Source organism: Balearica regulorum, chromosome 4 (genome assembly GCF_011004875.1).
Source record: "Balearica regulorum gibbericeps isolate bBalReg1 chromosome 4, bBalReg1.pri, whole genome shotgun sequence".
NCBI classification, from domain to species: domain Eukaryota; kingdom Metazoa; phylum Chordata; class Aves; order Gruiformes; family Gruidae; genus Balearica; species Balearica regulorum.
The window spans coordinates 34,906,580-34,919,146 of NC_046187.1; the positions used below are offsets into that span (position 1 = coordinate 34,906,580).

At 36.6% G+C, this 12,567-nt stretch overlaps 1 protein-coding gene across 3 annotated transcripts in view; it reads left to right on the forward strand.

The window, feature by feature from the left end:
* LOC104642559 (uncharacterized) overlaps positions 1-12,567 on the forward strand; it is a 65,780-nt gene that overhangs the window by 27,241 nt on the left and 25,972 nt on the right. For 2 of the 3 annotated variants that reach the window (XM_075751752.1, XM_075751754.1), the window contains exons 12-13: positions 351-462; positions 6,473-6,575. In XM_075751752.1, coding sequence (XP_075607867.1) covers positions 351-462; positions 6,473-6,575 — 215 coding nt within the window. The remainder of the gene's footprint in view (positions 1-350; positions 463-6,472; positions 6,576-12,567) is intronic. The other variant, XM_075751753.1, reaches the window with a different exon arrangement.

Sequence of the window (12,567 nt, forward strand, 5' to 3'; positions counted from 1 at the left end):
GAATTACCAGTATGAAAACCAGGAAGACTGCATATACTGTAATTACACTTCAAGCTGCCTTTATTTTAAAGATAAAAGTAAGAGCTAAAATAGATTTATTTGTCTTTGTGTGTCATCTTTCCAATAATTTGAATAAACAAAGGCTCAATTGGAAACCTAGGTATAAATTCAGAGGCATAACTTCCTTGTCAGTGATCACTTGATTTGTAGTATTCGGATATATTTGTTTCATGTAAAGTATTCATAGTCCAGTTTACATGACAGAGCTAACTCCTGTGGACTACACAGGGCTACTTCAGATAATAATTTTGAGGCAGTTTACTAATAAAAAAAAAAATCATTTGTTGCAGGACTCGTCTTATTTTCAGTCAGCTTGGGTATGAAGATTACAGTGCAGTTAACATACAGGTTTTAGGGTCTGAAGATACATATGGACCTCATGCTAGAAGGAGTATAGATGGTGTAAGTATTCAGTGGAGTGTTCTTAAACTTTTACTGACCTCTTGTAATCTCTCCATATTGTTATCTTTTTCCACAACTTTAAAGGAAGTCGCTATCATCTTGGGAATTTCACCCCATCATCTTGCAAAGAATTCAGTGTTGCTACTTAGTGTACAAAATTAACACTGACAAGGTCTTTGCAGTGTTGGGTCTTCCAGAAGCACTGATATGAAATCTTACAAAAATGTTGTAGTCTGTTCTAACGTTGTTCATCTAGAGAAGTATCTTCTTATAAAAGTTCTTATGGTGTAGACTTAAATTACATCAGATGTAACTCTAAAAGACCACATTATAAAGATTGCAGAGTCAGGAAATGGTAGAATTATTGTTGCCTGTGTAACTCAAACTCTCTGTGAGTATTCTTTGAAACAATCTTCAACTATATAATTCTGCATCGTATTTTGTGACTTAAATTCATACATAAGAGCATGAATAATGGTTATAGCCACAGCAGCTGTGATATCCATGGTCTGTCTTACTAATCTAGAATATGAAAGTTCCTTTTAAAGGAAGAAGACTGTAAATCTTGTACTCACTTATATGCACTCTTACAATTTTAGTTTGTTCCAAAACAGTAGCACCTAATTCTTCTTTGTCAATGGCAGCCATGCAAAACTCTTAAAGGTACATGTGGCAAAACTCAGCTGTGAGTTTGATCTTAGGAGTTGCCAGTGCTTAAAATAGCTAACAGCTTCTATGTATAGGAAACAAGAACTTGATGTGGAGAAAGGCAGTGAACTTCTTACTATAGCGATTAAGTGTTTTTAGAAATTGTGCAAGTTATATCTGCAGCTGTTCATTTTAATGCTTGTGCTTCAATGTCATTCTGCACAGCAGCAAAAGTTGCTTCTGAGGAACCAGCTTTATAACGTGGTCTTTTTCCTTTTAGGACCATGAACCCTGCACTGTTAAGTGTGTTACTGAGGTTACAGAATCAAAATTTTGAAACATAGGAACAGATGTTCCAGATGCTGAACTTGTCTGTGTTCTGTTTGTACCAGCTCCTTATGATTATGCATTGTAATACATTCTTTAATGAAATTGTTACATAGAATGTTTTCTTTCTCGTTGTATAGAGTTAATAATGATTTGAAAAAGAGCAGTTTCTCCTTCCTTATTGTTCTGTTTGCCTTGCTTACAGTAAATTAAATAAACTTTCCAAATGAAATTGAGTATTTGTAGTATTTTCTGTATTTCCAGCATCAACTCCCAGGTCTTGTATTAAAAGTAAATAGAGTGTTATCTCAGTTGTATGTGCTTCCCCTACATGCCTGAAATAGGATGTGAGAGCTGAGGCTGAAATACAGGAAATTGCTCTATTGCCTTCCCCCTTCACCCGGTTTCTCCAAGAGTTTGGAAGAAACTAACCAGAGGATTTTCATCTGGAAAGCAGACTTAACAGCTTGAGAAACAGGAGTGGAGGGTAGGGTTTGCTTTTCTGTTTAAAATACAAAGTCATAGAATCCTAAGGAAAACATCTGCCTGTTGGGGCTTCAGGTAAGAATAGTGTAGTCTCTGAAATGCTCTTTCCTACCACGTCTTTTCATACAAAATTAGACATATTTATTTGAGTTGCAAATAACGGTGCTCAAAACCAGGGCCATGTTATGTTAGGCAGTGTATTAACACAAGGAAAACAGTTCCTGCTTTGAAGATTCTACCATCTGAATTCAAAGAGGAGTAGCCAAATAGGTATATGAATACCAAAACAGCATAAGTTGAACAATATTTGGAGCTCAGTGTAGATGTCTGGTGTGGCTGGACTAATTCTCACACAGGTCTGTCAAACTGGGTGCTAAAGTTTGCCTTCAGCTGTAAAATCGCTGTATATCACAGGCTTATATATGTCTGTATACTGTACCCTGAACTGCTGAGTACTAAATGTTCCTGACAGCACAGAGTATCCTTGAGAAATGAAGAAATGGTTGCCTCCTTTCCTTTCTCAGTCTTCCCCGCCTGGTTACTTGGCTGTTGCTTGCCACTCTGATAGCTTGCTTTGGCAGTAGCAGCCCAGCATGAGCAAGAAAGGGACCTGCAACAACACGTGGTAACCCCAGTGGTGGTTAATTTTTAAGATCTCCTGCTCTGTGCTTTTCTGTTGGAGAGGAAGGAGTTACAACAGTGTCACAGCCTTAATGAGTTCAATGAAATACTGGATGTTTCATGTGAGAGGTATCTATTAATAGTAAATCAGTTATTAGTTTGCTATATAAAAACTGTATGTACTGTGCCTGTTAGTTTTCTACTAATCCTTTGTTAAGCAATTTACAACACTGTAAGATAAATGACTTTAAAATAGTCTATATATCCAGTTTTAATACTGGATTCACCCACCAAGAGTAGGATTTGGCTTATTTTCATAGGTCTTGCATCTATGGGCAAGGAAGTAAACCTAGAACTTAAATAGAATATTGAAGACACAGTACAGTTTAGAACCAGGAAGCAGGTGTGAATGCATAAGTCTGGTTTCTGCAAGAGTATTTCCTATTAATTATTATTTGCCACAATTTAATGAATCTCTTGGTAGCTTTGGGAACATAGAATGTAAACCAAAACAAAACCAGAATCCCCCCCAAAAAAACCCCAAGCATTTGTGGTATGGTTGGATATTTTCTTTGTAGCAACAATTTTTATAACAATCTAGTGACACTTCTTAAATTGAAAACTGATTGGTTGCTTTTTTATATTATCTTGATCAGGAAATCTCCTTCTGTATTCATAGAAGGAAACTTCTATCATTTCAGCAATATATGATCTGGTAAAATAATACAACCTCTCCTACCTTGGCTCTGCTAAATCTTTATTTTAGGATTTGCCTACATGGGTATTGAGATAAGCTAATAAAAATGTGAATCAAGTCTGCAGGATTTCCTGTACGATAGTATTGTGGCAGGTATTTCCAGCTGGGAGCTTGGAGACTGAGAAACAGAGTGTGTGTCTCCCTGTGAGTATGTCTACATAGGGGTACTTAAAGATGAAAGCAATGATATTTACCGTTACGGTACCTCAGAATACCTCTGTGTTGGATATGCCCCTGGAATAGGAAGTAGAGAACAATCATCTTTCAACTTCATGTATATTGAGGACTCAGGTTTCAACATACTAAACCACGAAGGTCCTTTTGTTACTGGGTTTTAGCTGATCACCAGCTCTAAAGTCAGGAATTTTTCCTCACTTGGTATAAGCTGGCGGAAGCAAGCTTGCTTGTGTTGAGTTTTGTTGTGTATTTGAGTTTGTTATGTTAACAGACTACTAAATCCTCTATTCAGTCTCTTTGGGATACTCTTACAGTAGCCAGAATGCTTGGTGCAGCGTATTACATTTATGATAAACACCGTTTCAGCAGCTGCCACTAGGAAATGCATCCATGTTCCTACATTGCTGAAGTTACTTAAATTCCTGAAATTGACTTGAGATTTTCAGATGTTGATATGTTCAACAGTATTGCTTTTGGGGAAAAATGTACTGTATACACACAGGGAATTGATACTAATATGCAAGACATCAGTATTCCAAAAGCTAATATTCAATTTGCTGGTTTATGTAATGTTTTTTTTAAAGAATGCAGCTTTACAGAAATGTGGGCAATTAAAATAAGTAGAACTAGAGTTAGGAGATGTGTTTAAAAGATGGACAGTTTAGGAGTTCAGATGCAGCATGTAGTTTCCCAGGTTATTTAAAGAGGAGAAAAAATATTTTTTTCTAGTTTAAAATGTTTAGTCAAGTCTTACTTGACAGTTTGTTTTGTTAAGATACTGCTTATTTTACTAGAATTCCAATGAGATACATTTATGTTTTCTTAGGCAAAATAGTCTAGCATTTTTCACTGCTAGCTGTGTAAATTGACCATTGCTTCAAGTAATTTTAGAATTGGTTTTGACATGACTTCTAGTTCCTGAAATCAGGGACACCCATTCAGCTTTGGGTAGTGAGTAAACATCAAAACATATAGCAAGATCACAACTTTAATTCAGTTTATCTAACAACTGCCTGCGTATAACACCACCTTCAAGGTGTTGATCTTTTTCTCTCCTGCTCTGTGTTTTAGAGGAGAGATGCTGTTAGCATGAAGAAAGTACCTCCGTCTCTTCAGTGTTAAGTCATAAAAAAACCAACCTTGATGCTGCGTAGGATGATACTGTTCCTTAGCGCAGAGGAGGGAGGACACCTTAAAGGAGTCATGGCTCCATTCTTTTCATCTGACCAAAAAACCATGTCCCCTCTGCTACACACCCCAACCCTTGTGTTTTGAAGTTGGGGCTGTTGAATTCTAGCAGATCTGTATCCTTCCTGTCTGCTGAGTAATCTCTGCTTTCAGAAATGTCACTGGGTTCTGTATTTGTAAAGAAGTAGACCTTTAGCTAAAACCTGCTGAACGTGTTACCTAGGAGGAAAAATGTTATTTTAAAAATATTCCTCATGATTTTATGCACAATTGGGAAGCTATTAAATGCTTCAGAAGTTATTATATGTAAGTAAAAAAGTTGGAATAAACTAAAAATGGGTTATCTAGTCATGTATAGCAAATGTCTGGCATAGATTCAGAAGGGCTTGGATCTTCCAAAATCCAATTGTCTCTTTCTTCCAGGAAAATGTCTTCTTCAGTATCCTAAGTAGCTATATGTTCAATTTTCCTTTACTTTTCTACACTTTTAGTAGAACAGCTACCAAGTCTACAAGAATTCTTTAGACAGGACATTTAGAGAACTGAAGTCCTCTGAGCTCTATAGAATAACATAGACAAAAAAACAAACTCCAGACTTTAGTATGTTTTTCATGCTTTCATGAAATAAATTCTGTTGATATGAAAAAGGACATAAACACTGGAAGAAATCCCCTAGTATCTTGTAGTCAAACTCTTCCTTTTTTGAATTTTACATTGATTTTAAGTAAGCCAAGAATCTCATGTAAGGTTACCAAAGAACCTTTAGAAACTGTCTTTGCGCTCATTAGTGAAAACAAAAGCTGACTTCGAGAGCTGACTACTAGAGGGAGGAAATGCCTTGCTGCAAAGCTCCATACTTGGAGTAGTGCTGTGTGAGAAACTCCTGACCAGTGGATTTTGAGACCTTGTGCAGTTCCATTTCATAGGTATGATGGAAATGGTTGTGCCTTGTGCTTTGGGACAAGAGATACTTAGGGACAGACTTGTATTTTGAGCATGTTTCACATTTTTTAGAGACTCAAAGGTAGACCAAAAGTGGCTGCAAATTCTTAAATAAATAGGCCTCACTGAGTAAAAGACTGTAATGTTCACTCTAAGGCTTTTTACCAGTGTATTGATTCCAGTGGTAGATCTTTCGGTAGTAGAAAAGATTTTCAGAGAAGTAAAATCTTAAGAGAGAGTACTTATTTATCTGCAAGGGTGGGGGTATTAGTTGGCTATAGAATAGAGGGCAGAGTACTGGTTGGGTTTACCTTTAGAGGAGCATCTGCTCTCTTCTCTGGAAATGTGGTGGCTTTTACAAGTTCAGTTCTCCCATTTCCCAGTCCCAAGGATTAGGTTTGAATTCTTTTCTGTGAGCAGATCTGCTTGCTTTTTGATGCTAAGAAAAGTAAACCTGGCGGTCTAATGTGACCTCAAGGTATTCTCAGTGCATTTAAAATAAGAGGAAAGTTTGTTTGCCAGTTCCACTGAGAGTGAAGGCAAGTTTTTAGTTTCTTGTAAAGTATTATTAGTTATAGTACTTAGTCCTTTGAGAATGCTGGAGAAGAGGTGTAGTGTCCTAGCAGTCTGAAATATCCAATAGTTGATTTCATGGTAGCAAAATAAAAGATTATTTTCTGTTAATGTTTCATTATAGTGATGCTGGATGAAAAGTCACTGAATGGAAGTTGTAGTTTGCAGCAGTGAACACTAACATTCCACTAGATTTAACTTGAATGCTGAGCTACAGTTATTTTTCAGTTTGGTAAATTTAGATGATGTTCTGCATCTAAGCTAATCTAACTTCTCCTTTTTTTTTTTAAGCAGGGTCCTCGGGAAGCTGTTATTTGGCTTGCTGTACACCATAAGCAAAAAGAAGCTGTAGAAGTCTTCTCCAGAGAGATTGCACCAGCTGGAACTGGCATGGGTAAATAGTCATATAATCGTCTAAGAATTTTAAAGTTACTCTCTTTTTTTTTTTCCCCCTGATCATGACTAACACCCAAAGACTTAACTGTGTTCAGTTTCATTGAGTTTGCAGTGAAATGGTAATGTTTTAAGGGTATTTGTTTGGTGCAGAAGTGGGACCTACAGACATTAGCAACATGATAAAGTGAAAGTTCTGGAAGTCCACCTTCTTGTTCCTTTGAGACTCTTTATCCTCCTGTTTCTGCTACTGTCCATTCCTGCCTTTTTGCCTCTTCCTCATTTGTCATTGTTTTCCTACCCAAGGTTACACTGATATACATCAGTATCTTAGTCTGTTTTACCATGTTATTAAAACTCAGTAATGCTTTTAGATCTCACTGGCAATCAGCATGAAGAATGTTACTCAGCTGGCAAAAATTTATCACAGTGTCCAGCTATAACACTGCAGTTTATGAAGAGCTGTGCTTTGTATGAGGGTTTTGAAGGGTCTCTTCAGCAATTAGTTATCCATGTTACTGCAAAGGATTTTTATAGACACTACTGTACTTCTAACATGTGTAGCTGCTTATGTAGGTAATTACAAATTTCAGATATAATTCAAAACTCATAATACAATACTGCAGTGAAAATGCTAATGACCTGCATCTAATTCTTTATTCACAGTGTATATTGACTGCTGGACTTAAATTCTGATCCTGCACTATTAAGTCTAACTTCAGATTAATCTGTATTTAACATTTGATTTTGTATGAATTTGTGGTATAACGCAACTATTGCAAGATTTGTTTTTAACTGAGCTGAAGTAATGCAAAAATACTGGGATTTAATTATGCTGTCTTAAGTTTTGCGTGTGTATTTTAAGTATTTGTGTCAGGGAAATCACCTATGCTTCTATTGTTTACCAAATATTTGTTCAAAAAAAACCCCTTCACATTTGTTCTTTGTAAGTGTCATTGGATTCTCTTCACTTTCTAGGAGGACTTACTGTTTGATTATTTTGAACAAACTCTTTTTTTTTTTTTTCCTTCTGTTCTCTGTCACTTAAGTGGCACTGCTGTATCCATCTCAATTGTGAGTAGTGCATTCATATGTTGTGAGTGACTGTTTACATTATGGATACTTATCCCACTTTTATTATCCATTTAAAATCTGGACAGCCTATTTTGAGGACTAGGACTTAGATATTTTGTAATGGCTTCTATGTATATCATGAAATAATATATCAAGGATTTATATAGATCTTCAAAATTAAGTTACATGAGCTTAACCTGAATGTAGCAAATATAGAATCTTGATTAATGGAGGGGTGGGGAGATGGTGTCTTGCGGTTAAGGAACTAATAAATACTTTATTTTCAGTGGATTCAAAATTGTATGAAAGTATGCACATCCTGTGTTGTTGTCTTTACAGTGGTAGCAGACATACAGTTAATGTAGGGCGGAGGTTTTTTGAAGTCTTGTGTTTATAGATGCATGGTCATCCTTTTTTGTCCTTTTTTCCTTTTTTTCCCTATAAGAAAGAATATGATAATGTAGAACTAATCAGGAATATTCACTGAGATAATTTTTAAAGATTTTGCAGTTCTAAAGGCTGGTTCGTAGGTCAGCATTTAGCATAGATGTAAGTTGCTTCTAAAGACTGTTTTTTCTAATGAGTGAAAGATGGTATTTTCACAGTTGGACCAAACTACCAGTTCTGTAATTAGATAAGGATTCATAACTTAAGTAGTTTCTCCTTTTGTCATTATTCAAGTAGATCATGTAACATAACTGAAAGATCTATACTAATTAATTATTTTATATATGCATAGACAATCCCCTAGAAAATATTTTTTTTGAAGGAAAGCTGGGTGGATTTTAAAACAATTACTTATTTGTAAGATCTGAAGTTAATGGAGGTATACTTGTCTCTCCAGATTCTTAATCTGTACCTCTTCTTTCATAAAGCAACTGGTGTGTATATAAACCTTGATTGAAGTCTGAAAGTGCTAGGTTTATTAAGGTTTTGGTTTTTTCCTTTCACCTCCGTTCTTCACAGAATGAAAAAAGTCAAAAAATCTGCACTACCTGGATTGGGTGGAGTATGTCCAATATTGAAATTGAGTTACCAGAATATGTGAACATCTGTGTCTTAAGGTGGCTGGCAAGCTTTCAGGTCATGTTATCAGGGCTCTTTGTGATGAAACAGGTGTGTTCCTGTGTAGAATCAGGTTAGGCAGTCTGTGTGGATGATGGTGGGGTGCTAGTTCTGTTTCCTAAAAGAACAGCTTAAACTTTTTAGAACATCCTTCAGCACTTATTCTCAAAAAAAAAAAAATCTATTTCAATTCGTAGAACTGCTGCTAATGAGCAGTAGTGGGAAAGACCGTATTTCTGGAATCATCTGGAGTATCTGGTGATAAATAGCACTTTTGCTTGCCAGGTACAGGACTGCAACAAGGTTTTTGGCCTCTGATGTAAATGACCAATGTCAGAGGGTATCAGAGCTGTTTACTGTCATGCTTCCGAGTGCTTGAACAACCACATAAATAGCCTTTTTTTTTTTTAATTTGTTGAAGATATATTGAGACTGCTTCATACAATCACTTCTTTCAGTTGCTGTTGTGTAGTAGATTTCCATATTACCTGCATAGATAACGTGCAGAGAAGGGTCAAACTTGGGATCTAAATGTAGTATGCTGCTTGTTGATGTGGAATACTTAAGGCAGTGGTTATGAAGAGTCTTTTTTATTTTCTTCAGTGAGACTTGGCAAAAATAAATTAAAAATTGTGCAGTACTGCCAAACAGTAATTAGTGGTGTACTAATAACTGAATCAGCTTAATGATGCTTGGTTTCTGACAGCGGTGTAGGTTGCCAGAACTTGCTGTGGGGAGCAGAACAAGGAATGTCCGCTGCTTAATTGTCTTAAAACAGGCAGTTCCATAGACAAGACTTAAATTAAAACTCTTGTCGGATAAATGTGTAAGCGATCTTGGGAACAGAAGCCAGAACAAAGATGATGGTCCTAGGTGAATTCTCTAAAACAGCACCTGATGTTCATTTCCCAGCCCCTTCCCCTTGGCTTTTCCTTCTCTGTTTCACTGGGCCATTTTTGCAAATGATTACTATTCTCTAAAGCGTAACAGCTTCAGCAAGAAGCAGAGTGTGCCCCATGGGAGTTTGGTCACTCTTATGGGAGGGATGGAGTATCCACAGGCAGAGAAGAACTCAGAATTTAAACCTCCCATACCCTGAGTAAGCGCTCTGGGCAGCAAGCACCTGAAGTTCCTTATTGTACAATGCTGCACCACTTTCTCGCTGGGCACTGAGCGAAAATAGCTGTGGCTGCTGTCTCTTACACGAATGGAGCATGCCTATCAGATGTGGCTTTGCACATCCCATGTGAGTCTATGTATGATGTAAACTTGCGTGACTTTGTTCTGCCAAAATGGTGGCAGTTGTGGAGATGCAAACCAAGTGAGGTTTTAAGCATGTGTGGCTTTTCCTGATGAAAACACAGGCACTCTTTAAGCAACAAAGTCCTGTGTTTTAAGGATTGCCAGCTTGGTCATGTTCCCTTCAGCTCTCCTGTGTTAGTTCTCTTCCAGGAGAGGTAGTGACTATGAGAGTGATTGCAAATAACACTCTTTCTTACTTTGCATATTATTTTAATGAAAAACTGAGGAAAAGCAGGAAAAACTATAAATCCTTTATAACCAGCAGCAAGGAGAACGGAGGAGTTGTTAACTTACAGGTTGATGTCACCTGAACTGAAACATTTAATTCCGTTATTTTTTTTGGACATTTGGAGAGTGACCTTTAAGAAACAAAGAACCTGTTTGGCCTGTACCAGACAAAAAGGAAGAAAGAAAAAAAAAGGAAAAGTTTTGTTCTTCTGCTTGGATTGTATCTAGTGATTGTGAAGTACCATTTTTAACTGTATTCCTCTTTCACCTCAATAGCAGTTTGTGTATGTTACCCTAAGTGGTGCTTAGGGACATGGTTTAGTGGTGGACTTGGCAGTACTAGGTTAACAGTTCGACTTGATGATCTTGAAGGTCTTTTCCAACCAAAATGATTCTATGATTCTAAATACACAGATCCCTAAACATTTAAGGGAACATTAAGACAGTTACACAGACAATGATTTTCATATATAGCACCTTTAATCCAAGAATCTTTAGCAAGCTGTGTTAACACCATTGACTATGCTTTCTAATGTCTAGTAACATTGGAAAGTATTCCATCTACTTTACAGATGTTTCTGGAGATAGTGTAAGGAGGCATAACCACAAAAGAATTTGAATCAGAGTCCTTGATTCTGCTTTCCCTTTAGGAAGTGCTAGAGAGGAACTCAGCAATATCGCTGGCTGGCTAAAATTTAGGAATGGGGAGTAGAGGGGAAAAGGGATGGAGAAAGGAGATCTGACAGTTCAGAATAAGTGTGGGGAGTCCTAAGAGCTCCTGCTCTGGTCCATGGGATTTTCCAGTACTGAGACGTGAGAGGGAGGCAGCACTGAACCTAGGCTTTTAGATTTATCTCTGCTTATCAGCCTCATCTTTTGAGACAAATCCAAGACCACTGTCACTCTTGGTCTTTTGTCAGGTTGTTTCAGCCTGCTAGTCACTACTTGTGGAGCCCTGAGCTAGATTTGGTAGGCAGTTTTATTTTGGAAATAGTATTGCGATATGAGAATTATAAATTGTAGATAAGAGATTAATTTCTTTAATAGCCAGTACTAAAAGCCTAGTTTTGATGGCTTTCACTTAGCTCAAAAGTTTTGACTCAAGTGATTTGAATTTAGTCTATTTCCCTGATAAACTTTGAGGGGAATTTTTCAGTTACGGTTTTTCAGATTTTGCAGGGAACAGTAAGATGAGAAGAAATTCTTTTTCTTCCTGTGATTAAAAAGCGTATTACAACAGAGATTTAAAACTTAGTGTGTTAGTCTTGAGTGTCAGAGATGTGCTTTTCAGCTCTTCTAGTGAATTTAAAGTCTTAATGTCAGTATTTTTAAATGTTTTACTCATTTTGCAGCTTTGACTATTTCAAAACATTTTTAGATATGATATGTTTTTTGTGTATTGGTATTTATAAAGGATAATAAAACTTAGGCCTCAAAAGGAGACCATTGTATAATTTCTGGTTAATTTGAGTGCCGATTCCCCCTACCACCACCCCATCTTTACTTCTCAAAAATCAGTAGAAAGCCAACCACCTCAAGGTATGCTGATTTTGAAATTCCCTATTTCTTATGAAATCCCATCCTCTGTCAGAAAGAAAAGGTAAAGGGATGCTACCTAAATGTTGGAATGGACTGAAGCATATATGTGTTTGTGCTCTGCAATATAGACAAGGAGTTAGATGTGCAAGAGAAGTTTGGGAAGGTGGCATCTTTTTAAAAGCTTCCATAATCAAGAGTGAAAGACAGATTTTCATAGCTATTCTCTAATGCTTTTTTCTAATGCTTTTTAGATTCCCATTGGTTTTTGTTGAAGACCAGTGGAGTACATGAGTGTACTTGCACAGAAAATTTCTGAAGTATTATTAAAATTGCAGATGAGATTCTTAAGCCCAGAGGAGAATTTGAAGCTACTGCATATAGACTTGCCATACCTTAGAGAGTGATTTGTTTATTTTCTGTTTGGAATGGAAGGCTTTTACTCTGAACTACTTCTGTTGAGCATGGTATTTAATTTGCCTGTTCAAAATCAGTTTTCATTTGTATTATGCTCTTCTGATGGGCTTAAAGGGATAAAAGCTATTTAAAAAACCACACCTAATCCAATCTTTTTATCTCTTTTTACAGTTAACACCCACGTTTGTTAAACTTTCAGTTGGTAACAGTATGCTTTCAGTTTATTTCTCAATACTTTGAAGGTTGGTAATAGCCAGACTTTTTTCACAGCAATTAGCAAGTTAGTTTGGTTTTGTGCATGTACGGTCTCCTGAAAAAAAAAAAAATAAAAACTTTAAATGTCTTTAATGTTCGGTCTTTAATAGCAGGGT